Source organism: Armigeres subalbatus, unplaced genomic scaffold (assembly GCF_024139115.2).
Source record: "Armigeres subalbatus isolate Guangzhou_Male unplaced genomic scaffold, GZ_Asu_2 Contig141, whole genome shotgun sequence".
Lineage (NCBI taxonomy): Eukaryota > Metazoa > Arthropoda > Insecta > Diptera > Culicidae > Armigeres > Armigeres subalbatus.
In genome coordinates, this window is record NW_026942188.1 from 492,449 (window position 1) to 508,730 (window position 16,282).

At 48.2% G+C, this 16,282-nt stretch overlaps 1 protein-coding gene across 1 annotated transcript in view; it reads right to left on the reverse strand.

Annotated features, from left to right (window-relative positions):
• Positions 1–5,018: 5,018 nt before the first annotated feature.
• Positions 5,019–16,282, reverse strand: part of LOC134202784 (uncharacterized) — a 63,234-nt gene continuing 51,970 nt past the window's right edge. The window contains exon 4 of the mRNA XM_062677777.1: positions 5,019–6,779. Coding sequence (XP_062533761.1) covers positions 6,570–6,779 — 210 coding nt within the window. The 3' untranslated portion in view covers positions 5,019–6,569. The remainder of the gene's footprint in view (positions 6,780–16,282) is intronic.

Here is a 16,282-nt window from a genome sequence, read left to right on the forward strand (position 1 = left end):
GTTTTAAATTATTTTATGTTTAGTGCAACTATACAATATGACTCACTTTTGCTTTTTGGCTGTTTTTTTTGGTATATTTTGTCAACGTTTTTAGAGTTTTCATTTGAACTTTCACTAGTTTTGGAGTATATCGCTAGGCTGATGGGTTTTTGATTATTGTGTTTGGATATTATGGTAGTATGTTAGATTCAGACATAATATTGGGCGTACCTGTCTGAAATTGATCTGTTTTTTCTTTGAGGGTATGTAGAATGGCAGCGTATGCTGTATTGAGACCATTTACATCTATACGTCTGTTTACAGTATTTTGTGTGTTGTATATGTGACACATTTCGAGAAAGGCTAAGGTGTTTGTGTTGGTACTGTGGTCCAAAATTGTTGTTTTTCCAAAATTGAACCTGTGTTGTTGCTCTATGCAGTGTTCAATTAGAGCTGTTCTACCTTTGAGTTCAGCTATTTGGGTTTGATGTTTGTTCATGTCAAGAAGGTATTGGTCCAGTTTTTTGACATGTGTTTTGTTCCCATATAGTCGTGTACATAGCTTATTCTGTGTCATACCAATGTAGCTGTGGTTACAATCCATACACGGGATGTTATAAATTACGTTGTTTTTATCTAGTTTGTTTTTAGGATCTTTTACGTTTGTGTGTAGGTTTTTAATTGAGTGGTTCTGTCTGGCTGCTATTTTTATATGTGGATAGTCATGGGCGATGATCTTTGCTATTTGTTCTGTTAGTCGTGGGATATACGGGAATGATCTGTATTGTATGTTTGTTGTTAACACTTGCTGGGTTCTGGTCGGTGTATTCTGGTTTTCGCCTGGTCGGAGTTGGTTCTGCTGTGTCGTTCGTGAGATAGATTGGTGATGCTTGCTGTTTTCGAGAATGTCCAGTGTGTCTATTATTGCAGGTCCATTGGTAGATGTTGGCGTTACGCTAGGATATGGTTGGCAGTGATGCGATATGCTGGCAGGTGGCTGGTGCGGGGTTATGCTGGATAGAGGTGGTGCTTCATTGTGTGCTGTTCTGGTGAATGGTTGTGGTGAATTGTCGGTGAATGGATGACTGGTTATTGAGTTTGCGGAGGTTTGCTGAGTGGTTTCTGTTGTTTTGGATTGTTGGATGTTATGTTCTGACCTTTTATACATGTTAATCAGCCTGTTAATCAGTGTTTTTGGATAACAGTTGATTGACAGTTGACTATGTATTACATCGTTAATTTCGCGTTGGCTGTGTTCATCGGATGAAAGGCTATTGACTCGATGGATCAAGTTGTTGGCAACGTTGATCTTTTGTTTATACTGATGAAACGAATAGTAGTTGAGCATTCTATCAGAAGCAATTAATTTGCTGTATCAACTAGTGCTTAGCTTGTGATCACGCCTTTCCGTAAGAGTATTAAGATAAGGAAGTTTTTTGTTTAGTTCAGCCTCTATCGTAAATTGGGTTCCTTGTTCTTGTTTGTTGAAGGTCTCAAGAACTAAATCTGCAGATCCTTCTGGAACGATGGCGAAGAGGTCATCTACATACTTTTCAGACATATAATTGGAAACGGTAGTTCTCTAACTGCTGTGTCGATAATTGACTCCATCACGATGTCAGCTAATATAGGTGACAGAGGGCTGCCCATAGCGGTTCCGTACACTTGTTGGTAGAACTTGTTGTCGAAGCGGAAATAGGATGCTTTCATACAAAATTCTACCATTTCCAGAAATAGATCAAGGTTTATATCTGTCTCTATTTCGTTCCATCGGTAGATTATGTTTTTTATCACAAGGTCCCGCGGGATATTTGTGAAAAGCGATATCACGTCCAGCGAAATTATGATGTGTTTGTCTGGAATATTGAATCTCCTCACTTCTTCGCTGAAAATCAACGAGCTCGATACGTTGTATGCACTTATGAATGAGCTGCTGATACTCCAAAACTAGTGAAAGTGCAAATGAAAATTCTAAAAACGTTGACAAAATTTACCAAAAAAACAGGCAAAAAACAAAAGTGAGTCATATTGTATAGTTACACTAAACATAAAATAATTTAAAACTATTATTTAGCACATGTATCAACTACCAAAAACACTACAGACAATCATCTTAGAAAGGACACTTAAGGTGAAGGTGGGTTGAGTACCAAAACAAAGCTTTGATAGTATTGGTACAGTAAAACTTTCATATACTGTAGTAGTATTGGTGTCGTATTTATAAAAAACAAAGAATATTAGTAGGGTGCTTCAAAAAACGACCCAGCACCATCACGCTCACTCGATTCCGTCCCATGCTCCGAGTGTCCTAAAAACCGATTTGAACAAAAATTGGTTGAGCGCAAGCCGGTTCAAGTTTGTATGAAAACTAGAATGGGAAACTAAACCTTTTATTACACTGATTACGGAGCTTTCCCTCCAAACGCTGGCGAAAAGAGAACCCACATTGCTGAAAGCAACATATCAGAGACTTCAGTGAACGAAAACCGCACCGCAGGAAAGATCCATTGATTACGTAACGCAAATATAGCATTTTATACTCACCCTTATGTCACACTTTTTGTATGAAGTATCTGCCCCTGGTACGATAGTGTAGACTAGACTAGACTAGAAGTATCTGCCCCTGATGCGATAGATATCACAGACAAATTGGGTTTTTTAGGGGTATATATGTTTTGACATATTCTGAATCTGCATAAAACCCTGAGCCTAACCCCAATTTTTCAGAATTGGAGCCCCGGAACTATTTTTAATTAGCATTTTAAATTTATATGGGACTAAAAATTTGTTCTTATGCTGCATGGGCCAACTGTCATTCTATGAATCTTAGTGTCATTCTATCGATTGAAATGGCTTATTGTTTGCTGTATAAAAATGTAAATAAAAGGTTTTCAAACAAAATAAAAATATGTTGGAGATCAGCAAAGCATGCTCTTTATGTTAAACTATAAAAAACCTCATATTTCTCTTTGCTAAACAACCCAATTCTGGGTATTTTGTTGAATTGCACGTTTCACTGATGCCTTCTGAGAAGCCTAATTATCATGCGAAAGAATCGCAACCTCGATTAAAATCGACTCCCAACTATTGGAACGACCATTCAATATGGATTGTCTATGGAGTTGAAGCTCTTAAATATTTCATCCCGTCTCCCCTCGCCATCGCCCAATGACGGAGTGCCAGAATCAGAATAATGTTAAATTCAACCTCGCCATATCAACTGTCATACAAACCTGAAACGACCTGCGCACGGTAAGCCTATTCAAACCAGCCCAAACCATTGGATGACATCCCAATTATAAAACATAATCAACTGAGCGTGGCGAAACAAAATTATTTTTTGAGCCACCCTACTTATTAGTTTGCTGCTGCCGGTGCCGGTGCACCGCGGTGTTTACATTCGCTCCGCGATCAGTTTTAATCGTTTTTTTCGGGCAAATCTAGCAGTTTATACTAAGTTTTCGGTTCAAATAAGTGACTGATTTCAAAAAGTGGTGTTTAATTTGCATTCTATCAACATTTCGGGCTGCTCATGTGCGGAGAAGTGAGTAAAAACTTGATTTTTCCAATGCCCTTTGAGAAGAAGTGAAGTGCAGTGATGAACCCAACAAATCGCGGACGGCTATTAAATTGGCACGAAACTGCTAATTTATGCTACAATTCGAGCCGGAATACATAGGATTCATTGTTTAGGAATTACTGGAAGAATTTTTATAGGAAATTCCAAAAACAAATTCCTGAAGCGATTTATAAGAAAAAAATCCTAAGTCTGATTTCAAAGGTTTTTTTTCCAAAGGGATTTGATTGTAGGAATTCTTGAAGGAATTTTTAAAGGAACTACTAAAAAAAATACCAATGAATTTCTAAAGAAATTCCCAAAAGACTCCGTAAAGGAATTTCCGAAGCAATCCCTAAAGTAATTTCCAAGGAAATTCCTGAAGGAACTTTTGAAGAAATTTCGGAACGAATTTACGAAGAAATACCCAAATACATTTTCATTCCCTTCTTAGAAGAAGTTCTGAAGGAATTCATTAGGGAACATCTTAATTAGGCTTAGAATTCCTTTTTTGAATTTTCTGAGGAATTTATTGAGGAATTTCCAAACGAATTTCTGGATTTGTATCCAAATTACTTTCCAATGAACTTATGTGCTGTGATGCGGCAATGACCTAGTGGAGGATGTAATGTACACTTTTGCTGTGGACATACAAGCTACACCTATTAGGATGTTCACCCCATCAGTCTGACTGTAGCTAGTAATTGTACAAAAAAAATCAAAAGCATCGTATGGATTGCTGCGTTAAACTTTTTTCCTCAGCTCAAAATTCTTCACGCCGATTCACGCCGCCGCCGCCGCCGAACATTGCTTACGGCGTGACGCCGCCGCCGCCGGTGTAAAAATGGCCTTACGCCGCCGCCGTTCACAAATACTTCGGCGCACAGGTCTACTACTAAGTCAGTAAATTCCAAAATAAAATTCAAGATAATATATTAAGCCTTCCAAACAACTTTGTAGCATACGATAGATCTCCATATCTCTCAGATTTCGATAGAACTAGCTTAACTGGTAGTCTCATGTACACTCAAGTCGCTAAGTTATACATTTCAAACTAAATTTATTTTAACCAAAATAAATGCTTCCATGACCCGATTCTCTCCGATTCTATTCTAAACGCTTGTATCAGGTTACGATGGGTTGCGTATTGCGATAAACTTGTTTTAATAGTTTGATATGATTGAGAAAGATGTATGCCTCTAGTTTATTGTCGTTCATTATCAATCATGAAGAATCTGTAGTCTTCACCCAATATGTTAACTTAATTGTCACGGCATCTTTCCACATCGTATTTTTTTTTAATAGTCTTATGCACTATTGTTCATTCAGATTTTGTGCCATGTTAACTAATCAGCAACCTGCAATTGTTGAAATAAAGAAAGTTACACTTCTACGACCCTTCCAGAATTTCTCACATATTTAGAAACATCTGTTTTCATCGATTTGAATTCACTTCCAAATTCTTTATTAATTATCTAATGTTTATAGTATGATGTCAATACAATATGATCCTGCATTTTACACCTAGAGGATGTTGGGACAAAAATTTCACACTTTCACATTCGTTATACTCGTTTATCACGAAAGGTGAATTCACAATACAATGACAGCCGACGACAGGGGTCACATTCCAGTCAACCGAAGTTGCCTGTTTTCTTATGGTTTTCTAATCGCTCAAGTTCACTGAGCTCATCGCGCGCCAGTGTTTCCAACCACCAAACGGGACATGGAATAGTACTAATAAACCGTTGAACTTTAGTATCGATTAAGTTTCACCATCCAGCAGCGGTAGTGACCGGTCGGTATGTTCAACATACTGCAAACCAGCGGCGCGGTCCGTCATTAGAGTACCGCAGGCTTGATGCAAATGAGCTTCGCACATTTAGTTTTTCCCGTAAGCACAAGTACAAGTGGTGTGCAAAATCAAGATATAAAATACTGTCATTCGGCAAACGATTACCCCCGTGCGGTGCATCCGAGCGATGTCAAATGAATAAGTGACTAGGGTGGAACAGGAAAACATGTTGGGAATAGTTTAAATTAGAAAGATTTACTTTACTTAAAGTTGCACAGCCAAACAGCTTTCAACATTTATTTTGTCTATTAGAAATTTTTTAAACGGATTATTCGTGAACTCAAGGATTTCGAAGAATTCCTAGATTTCGGACGACTACTACCTACAGATTATTATGCCAATGGGAAAATTGGCCTCCTTAGCATCGTCCAGGTATCCAGGAAGATATTCTTAATCATTCCCAGGCTTTGAATTATAATTTTGAATTGCTAAAAATATCTCGGAATTAGTGGAACTAAACAAAAACTTATTTCGTTATTCAACTCGAAGAAAAAAATTGTGCTTTATAGGTTGTGGTGAAATATTGAAGAAGAGATTACATGCTTCTTCAGTTGATCATAGACTTCCAAACCAATTGATTTCGGAGACGTTTAGACAATCAACTCAATAACGTCAAAATTTCCTTAGATTTTCCCGAATGTTCGGAAAGATGCTTACGCTTCATAATTTCATTTATTTCTATTGTGACAATGATGGTACTTCTTAAACATTGCTGAGATACGGTCGATTTACGTCAAATATATAATACATTGAACAAGATAAAATGTAAATTGTTTAAAAATACGAAATCAACAACCTGTTCCACTCTAATGAACTTAGATTAGCACGTAACGCACTTTGCATAGCTATTTGCATTGACTAACTGGAAAAGCGTAAGATAGTTTCCCCGGTTAATCAATCCCAACGATGGTGGCACAACTAAAGAGGGGTTTGTTTTCTATTTATTAATCTCTTCACGCAGCGATTGGTAGCAGTATTTTCAAGTTGGTGTGTCGTCGGATCGAGGTCCAGAGTCGCACATGTAATCTCTCTCCTAGTTCGTCCAGGTGATCAACTCTCGGCTCTAATGACTATCGACTACTATATTTTCTTCGCATTGGATGAGTGCAAAAGGTTGTTCATGCGGGTCATAAGTGCTTGTTGGATTTCTTGTAACTATGACCGGACGCCGGAGGGAGCTTACTCTTGCACGGTAAACGTGAGCTGCTTGCCGGTGCGGGATTCGAACCGGTTCGGGGGCTTGATGTCCAGTATGGCGCAGATGGCCAGTGCCAACCCGATGGCCATGAACGATGTCACGAACAAACCGGACCAGATTGGGACCGTGGTGAATCCGATGCAGTCCCAGGCGCTGCCAAACTTGGTGCTGCCTTCCAGCGCCGGTTGGACCTGCGGAGTAGTTAGATTTAAGCAAATCGAATTAATTATGTGCTCATAGAGGAATGGGTGATTGTTCATGTTCGGCAGTCTTTGACGGAAAGTAAGACCATAAAGAGACAAAAAATTGCATAATTATTCATTAATCAATAAATTGGTTCATTGTTCCACATTGACTGCAGGAACAAGCGGTCTGTAGCTCAATATAATCAGTGATCCCTGTTATGTGAACTATTTATTGTTGATTAACGATGAAAACAAAAATTAAGAGATGATAAATTAGCTACTATAGATTTGAATTTCTTCCGCGATAGCGTTATAAAACTGTTCGTAGCCGGATGATTGATTTCTCATGTAAACTGATTTTAGTCCTCTCCGGATTTACAGCTCCTCTCCAACTAATTGAAGATGGAAAACAAATGCAGAAAAGGAGGATGATTGTTCAAGAAATTAAGGCAGGACCGGAGATGTACTACGCATTTCAGTTGTTTTCGATTCAACGGAAGCACGATCCGAAAAAAAAACCATCGTGGCCGGTTAAGACACTGTCGTAAAGTTGGCAGGAAAATCAGGCCAAGTGTTAGTTGGAATGTAGAGCCATAGAAGAAGAAGAATACAAAACGCCGAATGAATACAAAAAAAATGTTGAATACTATGTTAAGAATATGAATATAAGGGTCTACGGTCGGAATGGAGGAGAGACATGAAGGCATTTTTTTCAAAAACCTCAGTTGCTTTGTTGCAAGAGGTAGCATCCTCCTACGTTTCTCATTGGGCTTGTTTTAAACAGCTCAGAGAACTCCTTTGTAAAGTTCGGAAGCCTTCTTTCGCGAAGTTCGGAAGCCTCCTATCAAGAGGCCCGGAAGCCTCCTTTCAAGAGGCCCGGAAGCCTCCTTTCAAGAGGCCCGAAGCCTCCTTTCAAGAGGCCCGGAAGCCTCCTTTCAAGAGGCCCGAAGCCTCCTTTCAAGAGGCCCGGAAGCCTCCTTTCAAGAGGCCTGGAAGCCTCCTTTCAAGAGGCCCGGAAGCCTCCTTTCAAGAGGCCCGAAGCCTCCTTTCAAGAGGCCTGGAAGCCTCCTTTCAAGAGGCCCGGAGCCTCCTTTCACGAGGCCCGGATGCCTCCTTTCAAGAGGCCCGGAAGCCTCCTTTCAAGAGGCCTGCAGCCCCCCTTGCAAGATGCCCGGAAGCCCCCCTTCAAGCGGCCCGGATGCCTCCTTTCAAGAGGCCTGGAAGCCTCCTTTCAAGAGGCCTGGAAGCCTCCTTTCAAGAGGCCTGAAGCCTCCTTTCAAGAGGCCAGAAGCCTCCTTTCAAGAGGCCAGGCCCGAAGCCTCCTTTCAAGAGGCCCGAAGCCTCCTTTCAAGAGGCCCAAGCCTCCTTCAAGAGGCCGGAAGCCTCCTTTCAAGAGGCCCGAAGCCTCCTTTCAAGAGGCCCGAAGCCTCCTTTCAAGAGGCCCAGGCCTCCTTTCAAGAGGCCCGGAAGCCTCCTTTCAAGAGGCCCGGAAGCCTCCTTTCAAGAGGCCTGGAAGCCTCCTTTCAAGAGGCCTGAAGCCTCCTTTCAAGAGGCCCGAAGCCTCCTTTCAAGAGGCCCGGAAGCCTCCTTTCAAGAGGCCCGAAGCCTCCTTTCAAGAGGGCCCGAAGCCTCCTTTCAAGAGGCCCGGAAGCCTCCTTTCAAGAGGCCCGGAAGCCTCCTTTCAAGAGGCCCTGAAGCCTCCTTTCAAGAGGCCCAGGCCTCCTTTCAAGAGGCCCGGAAGCCTCCTTTCAAGAGGCCCTGGAAGCCTCCTTTCAAGAGGCCCGGAAGCCTCCTTTCAAGAGGCCCAAGCCTCCTTTCAAGAGGCCCGAAGCCTCCTTTCAAGAGGCCCGGAAGCCTCCTTTCAAGAGGCCCGAAGCCTCCTTTCAAGAGGCCTGGAAGCCTCCTTTCAAGAGGCCCGGAAGCCTCCTTTCAAGAGGCCCAGGCCTCCTTTCAAGAGGCCAGAAGCCTCCTTTCAAGAGGCCCAGAAGCCTCCTTTCAAGAGGCCCGGAAGCCTCCTTTCAAGAGGCCCGGAAGCCTCCTTTCAAGAGGCCCGGAAGCCTCCTTTCAAGAGGCCCGAAGCCTCCTTTCAAGAGGCCCAGGAAGCCTCCTTTCAAGAGGCCCAGAGCCTCCTTTCAAGAGGCCCGGAAGCCTCCTTCAAGAGGCCCTGGAAGCCTCCTTTCAAGAGGCTCCGGAAGCCCTCCTTTCAAGAGGCCCGGAAGCCTCCTTTCAAGAGGCCTGAAGCCTCCTTTCAAGAGGCCCGGAAGCCCTCCTTTCAAGAGGCCAGAAGCCTCCTTTCAAGAGGCCGGAAGCCTCCTTTCAAGAGGCCCAGGAAGCCTCCTTTCAAGAGGCCTGGAAGCCTCCTTTCAAGAGGCCCGAAGCCTCCTTTCAAGAGGCCAGGCCTCCTTTCAAGAGGCCAGAAGCCTCCTTTCAAGAGGCCCAGAAGCCTCCTTTCAAGAGGCCTGAAGCCTCCTTTCAAGAGGCCCCGAAGCCTCCTTTCAAGAGGCCCTGGAAGCCTCCTTTCAAGAGGCCCGGAAGCCTCCTTTCAAGAGGCCCTGAAGCCTCCTTTCAAGAGGCCCGAAGCCTCCTTTCAAGAGGCCCGAAGCCTCCTTTCAAGAGGCCCGGAAGCCTCCTTTCAAGAGGCCCGGAAGCCTCCTTTCAAGAGGCCCAGGCCTCCTTTCAAGAGGCCCAAGCCTCCTTTCAAGAGGCCCGGAAGCCTCCTTTCAAGAGGCCCGGAAGCCTCCTTTCAAGAGGCCCAGAAGCCTCCTTTCAAGAGGCCCAAGCCTCCTTTCAAGAGGCCCGGAAGCCTCCTTTCAAGAGGCCCGGAAGCCTCCTTTCAAGAGGCCCAAGCCTCCTTTCAAGAGGCCTGAAGCCTCCTTTCAAGAGGCCAGGAAGCCTCCTTTCAAGAGGCCCAGCCCTCCTTTCAAGAGGGCCCAGGCCTCCTTTCAAGAGGCCCGGAAGCCTCCTTTCAAGAGGCCCGGAAGCCTCCTTTCAAGAGGCCCAGAAGCCTCCTTTCAAGAGGCCCAAGCCTCCTTTCAAGAGGCCCGGAAGCCTCCTTTCAAGAGGCCCGAAGCCTCCTTTCAAGAGGCCCGGAAGCCTCCTTTCAAGAGGCCCTGAAGCCTCCTTTCAAGAGGCCTGAAGCCTCCTTTCAAGAGGCCCGAAGTCTCCTTTCAAGAGGCTCGGAAGCCTCCTTTCAAGAGGCTCGGAAGCCTCCTTTCAAGAGGATCGGAAGCCTCCTTTCAAGAGGCTCGGAAGCCTCCTTCAAGAGGCTCGAAACGCCTCCTTTCAAGAGGCCCGGCAGCCTCCTTTCGAGAGGCCCGGAAGCCTTCTTTCGAGAGGCCCGGAAGCCTCCTTTCAAGAGGCCCAGGCCTCCTTTCAAGACGCCGGCACGCCTCCTTTCTAGATGCCCCGACGCCTCCTTTCAAGAGCCCCCGAACCCTCCTTTCAAGAGGCCCGGAAGCCTCCTTTCAAGAGGCCCGGAAGCCTCCTTTCAAGAGGCCCGGAAGCCTCCTTTCAAGAGGCCCGGAAGCCTCCTTTCAAGAGGCCCGAGATCCTCCTTTCACGAGGCCCAGGCCTCCTTTCAAGAGGCCAGAAGCCTCCTTTCAAGAGGCCCGGAAGCCTCCTTTCAAGAGGCCCGGAAGCCTCCTTTCAAGAGGCCCTGAAGCCTCCTTTCAAGAGTCCCGGTAGCCTCCTCTCAACAGGCCCGGTATCCTCCTTTCAACAGGCTCGGAATCCTCCTTTCAAGAGGCCTGGAAGCCTCCTTTCAAGAGGCCAGAAGCCTCCTTTCAAGAGGCCCGGAAGCCTCCTTTCAAGAGGCCCGGAAGCCTCCTTTCAAGAGGCCCGGAAGCCTCCTATCAGGAGGCCCGGAGGCCTCCTTTCAAGAGGCCCAGCCTCCTTTCAAGAGGCCCGGAAGCCTCCTTTCAAGAGGCTCTGGAAGCCGCCTGTCAAGAGGGCCTGAAGCCTCCTTTCAAGAGGCCCGGAAGCCTCCTTTCAAGAGGCCCGGAAGCCTCCTTTCAAGAGGCCCGGAAGCCTCCTTTCAAGAGGCCCAGCCTCCTTTCAAGAGGCCAGGAAGCCTCCTTTCAAGAGGCTCAAGCCTCCTTTCAAGAGGCTCAGAAGCCTCCCTTTCAAGAGGCTCAGCCTCCTTCAAGAGGCTCAGCCTCCTTTCAAGAGGCTCAGAGCCTCCTTTCAAGAGGCCAGGAAGCCTCCTTTCAAGAGGCTCCAGCCTCCTTTCAAGAGGCCCGGAAGCCTCCTTTCAAGAGGCTCTGGAAGCCTCCTTTCAAGAGGCCTGGAAGCCTCCTTTCAAGAGGCTCAGAGCCTCCTTTCAAGAGGCCCAGGCCTCCTTTCAAGAGGCTCAGAAGCCTCCTTTCAAGAGGCCTCAGCCTCCTTTCAAGAGGCCCGGAAGCCTCCTTCAAGAGGCCCGGAAGCCTCCTTTCAAGAGGCCTGGAAGCCTCCTTTCAAGAGGCCCAGCCTCCTTCAAGAGGCCTCAGGAAGCCTCCTTTCAAGAGGCCTCGGAAGCCTCCTTCAAGAGGCTCTGGAAGCCTCCTTCAAGAGGCTCAGAAGCCTCCTTTCAAGAGGCCTGGAAGCCTCCTTCAAGAGGCTCCGGAAGCCTCCTTTCAAGAGGCTCAGCCTCCTTTCAAGAGGCCTGGAAGCCTCCTTTCAAGAGGCCTGGAAGCCTCCTTTCAAGAGGCCCTGGAAGCCTCCTTCAAGAGGCTCAGAGCCTCCTTTCAAGAGGCCTGAAGCCTCCTTCAAGAGGCCTCAAGCCTCCTTTCAAGAGGCCTGGAAGCCTCCTTTCAAGAGGCCTGGAAGCCTCCTTTCAAGAGGCTCCAGAAGCCTCCTTTCAAGAGGCTCAGAGCCTCCTTTCAAGAGGCTCAGAAGCCTCCTTTCAAGAGGCTCAGAAGCCTCCTTTCAAGAGGCCCAGCCTCCTTTCAAGAGGCCCCAGCCTCCTTTCAAGAGGCTCCGAGCCTCCCTCAAGAGGCCTCAGGCCTCCCTTTCAAGAGGCTCAGAAGCCTCCTTTCAAGAGGCTCAGGCCTCCTTTCAAGAGGCCCAGAAGCCTCCTTCAAGAGGCTCAGCCTCCTTTCAGAGGCTCAGAAGCCTCCTTTCAAGAGGCCCAGAGCCTCCTTTCAAGAGGCTCAGGCCTCCTTTCAAGAGGCTCAGGCCTCCTTTCAAGAGGCTCAGAAGCCTCCTTCAAGAGGCCCGGAAGCCTCCTTCAAGAGGCCCGGAAGCCTCCTTTCAAGAGGCCTGAAGCCTCCTTTCAAGAGGCCTCAAGCCTCTCTTTCAAGAGGCCTGGAAGCTCCTTCAAGGCCTTGCCTCCTTTGAAGAGGCCTCCTCCTTGAAGAGGCCTGGAAGCCCTCCTTTGAAGAGGCCTGGAAGCCTCCTTCAAGAGGCCTCGAAGCCTCCTTCAAGAGGCCTGGAAGCCTCCTTGAGAAAGCTTGAAGCCTCCTTTCAAAGGCCTCAAGCCTCCTTTCAAGAGGCTCCAGGCCTCCTTTCAAGAGGCCTGGAAGCCTCCTTCAAGAGGCTCAGGCCTCCTTTCAAGAGGCCCAAGCCTCCTTTCAATAGGCTCAGGAAGCCTCCTTTCAAGAGGCTCCTTTGCCTCCCTTGAAGAGGCCTCCTTTGAAGAGGCTCAGAAGCCTCCTTTCAAGAGGCTCTGAAGCCTCCTTGAGAAAGCTCAGAAGCCTCCTTTCGAAGCCTCAGAAGCCTCCTTTCAAGAGGCCTGGAAGCCTCCTTGAGAAGCTCAGAAGCCTCCTTTCAAAGGCCTGGAAGCCTCCTTTCAAGAGGCTCAAGCCTCCTTTCAAGAGGCTCCCTGAAGCCTCCTTTCAAGAGGCCTCAGAGCCTCCTTTCAAGAGGCTCCTTTGCCTCCTTTGAAGAGGCTCCAGGCCTCCTTTGAAGAGGCTCAGAAGCCTCCTTTCAAGAGGCTCAGGAAGCCTCCTTTCAAGAGGCCTGGAAGCCTCCTTCAAGAGGCTCTGGAAGCCTCCTTTCAAGAGGCTCAGAAGCCTCCTTTCAAGAGGCTCAGGCCTCCTTTCAAGAGGTTCAGAAGCCTCCTTTCAAGAGCTCCAGAAGCCTCCTTTCAAGAGGCTCAGAAGCCTCCTTTCAAGAGGCCTGGAAGCCTCCTTTCAAGAGGCCTGGAAGCCTCCTTTCAAGAGGCTCAGCCTCCCTTCAAGAGGCCTGGAAGCCTCCTTTCAAGAGGCCCAAGCCTCCTTTCAAGAGGCCCAGAAGCCTCCCTTTCAAGAGGCCCAGAAGCCTCCTTTCAAGAGGCTCAGAAGCCTCCTTTCAAGAGCTCAGGAAGCCTCCTTTCAAGAGGCTCAGGCCTCCTTTCAAGAGGCTCAGAAGCCTCCTTTCAAGAGGCTCAGAGCCTCCTTTCAAGAGGCCTCAAGCCTCCTTTCAAGAGGCCTGAAGTCTCCTTTCAAGAGGCTCAGGAAGCCTCCTTTCAAGAGGCTCAGGCCTCCTTTCAAGAGGCTCTCAAGCCTCCTTTCAAGAGGCCAGGAAGCCTCCTTTCAAGAGGCTCAGGCCTCCTTTCAAGAGGCTCAGAGCCTCCTTTCAAGAGGCCTGGAAGCCTCCTTTCAAGAGGCCTGGAAGCCTCCTTTCAAGAGGCTCAGAGCCTCCTTTCAAGAGGCTCAAGCCTCCTTTCAAGAGGCTCAGAAGCCTCCTTTCAAGAGGCCTCAGAGTCTCCTTTCAAGAGGTTAGGAAGCCTCCTTTCAAGAGGCTCAAGCCTCCTTTCAAGAGGCTCAAGTCTCCTTTCAAGAGGCTCGGAGGCCTCCTTTCAAGAGGCTCAGGAAGCCTCCTTTCAAGAGGCTCGGAAGCCTCCTTTCAAGAGGCCCGGAAGCCTCCTTTCAAGAGGCTCAAGCCTCCTTTCAAGAGGCTCAGAAGCCTCCTTTCAAGAGGCCCGGAAGCCTCCTTTCAAGAGGCCCTGGAAGCCTCCTTTCAAGAGGCTCAGAAGCCTCCTTTCAAGAGACTCAGAAGCCTCCTTTCAAGAGGCCTGGAAGCCTCCTTTCAAGAGGCTCAGAAGCCTCCTTCAAGAGGCTCAGAAGCCTCCTTTCAAGAGGCTCCGGAAGCCTCCTTTCAAGAGGCCTGGAAGCCTCCTTTCAAGAGGCTCAGGCCTCCTTTCAAGAGGCTAAGAAGTCTCCTTTCAAGAGGTTAGGAAGCCGTCTTTCAAGAGGCCTCAGAGTCTCCTTTCAAGAGGTTAGGAAGCCTCCCTTCAAGCAGCCTCAAGCCTCCTTTCAAGAGGCTCAGAAGTCTCCTTTCAAGAGGCTCAGGAAGCCTCCTTTCAAGAGGCTGGAAGCCTCCTTTCAAGAGGCCTCAGAGCCTCCTTTCAAGAGGCTCAGAGCCTCCTTTCAAGAGGCCTCGGAAGTCTCCTTTCAAGAGGTTAGGAAGCCTCCTTTCAAGAGGCCTCCAGCCTCCTTTCAAGAGGCCTGGAAGTCTCCTTTCAAGAGGCTCAGCCTCCTTTCAAGAGGGCTCAGCCTCCTTTCAAGAGGCCCAGCCTCCTTTCAAGAGGCCTCAGAAGCCTCCTTTCAAGAGGCTCAGGAAGCCTCCTTTCAAGAAGGCTCCGGAAGCCTCCCTTTCAAGAGGCTCGAGCCTCATTTCAAGAGAGCTCAGAGCCTCCTTTCAAGAGGCTCAGAAGCCTCCTTTCAAGAGGCCTCGGAAGCCTCCTTTCAAGAGGCTCAGGAAGCCTCCTTCAAGAGGCTCAGAAGCCTCCTTTCAAGAGGCTCAGGAAGCCTCCTTTCAAGAGGCCCAGGCCTCCTTTCAAGAGGCTCAGAAGCCTCCTTTCAAGAGGCTCAGGCCTCCTTTCAAGAGACTCAGAGCCTCCTTTCAAGAGGCTCAGAAGCCTCCTTTCAAGAGGCTCAGGAAGCCTCCTTTCAAGAGGCTCAGGCCTCCTTTCAAGAGGCTCAAGCCTCCTTTCAAGAGGCTCAGGAAGCCTCCTTTCAAGAGGCTCAGGCCTCCTTTCAAGAGGCCTGGAAGCCTCCTTTCAAGAGGCCTGGAAGCCTCCTTTCAAGAGGCTCAGGCCTCCTTTCAAGAGGCTCAGGAAGCCTCCTTTCAAGAGGCTCGGAAGCCTCCTTTCAAGAGGCCTGAAGCCTCCTTTCAAGAGGCTCAGAGCCTCCTTTCAAGAGGCCTCAAGCCTCCTTTCAAGAGGCCTCCAGCCTCCTTTCAAGAGGCTCAGAAGCCTCCTTTCAAGAGGCTCAGAAGCCTCCTTTCAAGAGGCTCAGAGCCTCCTTTCAAGAGGCCTCGGAAGCCTCCTTTCAAGAGGCTCAGGAAGCCTCCTTTCAAGAGGCCCAGAGCCTCCTTTCAAGAGGCTCAGGCCTCCTTTCAAGAGGCTCAGGCCTCCTTTCAAGAGGCTCAGGCCTCCTTTCAAGAGGCTCAGGCCTCCCTTCAAGAGGCTCAGGAAGCCTCCTTTCAAGAGGCTCAGAAGCCTCCTTCAAGAGGCTCAGAAGCCTCCTTTCAAGAGGCCTCAGAAGCCTCCTTCAAGAGGCCTCAAGCCTCCTTCAAGAGGCCTCAAGCCTCCTTTCAAGAGGCCTCAGAAGCCTCCCTTTCAAGAGGCCTGGAAGCCTCCTTTCAAGAGGCCTGAAGCCTCCTTTCAAGAGGCCTGGAAGCCTCCTTTCAAGAGGCCTGGAAGCCTCCTTTCAAGAGGCTCAGAGCCTCCTTTCAAGAGGCTCAGGAAGCCTCCTTTCAAGAGGCTCAGGCCTCCTTTCAAGAGGCTCAAGCCTCCTTCAAGAGGCTCAGGCCTCCTTTCAAGAGGCTCAGGCCTCCTTTCAAGAGGCCTCAGAGCCTCCTTTCAAGAGGCTCAGAAGCCTCCATTCAAGAGGCTCGGAAGCCTCCTTTCAAGAGGCTCGGAAGCCTTTTTCAAGACGCCCGGAAGCCTCCTTTCAAGAGGCCCGGAAGCCTCCTTTTAAGAGGCCCGGAAGCCTCCTTTCAAGAGGCTCAGAAGCCTCCTTTCAAGAGCCTCAGAAGCCTCCTTTCAGGAGGCTCAGAAGCCTCCTTTCAAGAGCCTCAGAAGCCTCCTTTCAGGAGGCTCGGTAGCCTCATTTCAAGAGGCTCGGAAGCCTCCTTTCAAGAGGCTCAGAGCCTCCTTTCAAGAGGCCTGGAAGCCTCCTTTCAAGAGGCTCCTTGAGGAAGCTCAGAAGCCTCCTTTCAAGAGGCTCAGCCTCCTTTCAAGAGGCCCGGAAGCCTCCTTTCAAGAGGCTCAGGCCTCATTTCAAGAGCTCAGGCCTCCTTTCAAGAGGCTCCAGAAGCCTCCCTTTCAAGAGGCCTCAGAGCCTCCTTTCAAGAGGCTCAGCCCTCCTTTCAAGAGGCTCAAGCCTCCTTTCAAGAGGCTCAGAAGCCTCCTTTCAAGAGGCTCAGAGCCTCCTTTCAAGAGGCTCAGAAGCCTCCTTTCAAGAGGCTCAGAAGCCTCCTTTCAAGAGGCCTGGAAGCCTCTCTTCAAGAGGCTCAGAAGCCTCCTTCAAGAGGCTCAGAGCCTCCTTTCAAGAGGCTCAGAGCCTCCTTTCAAGAGGCTCAGAGCCTCCTTTCAAGAGGCTCAGGAA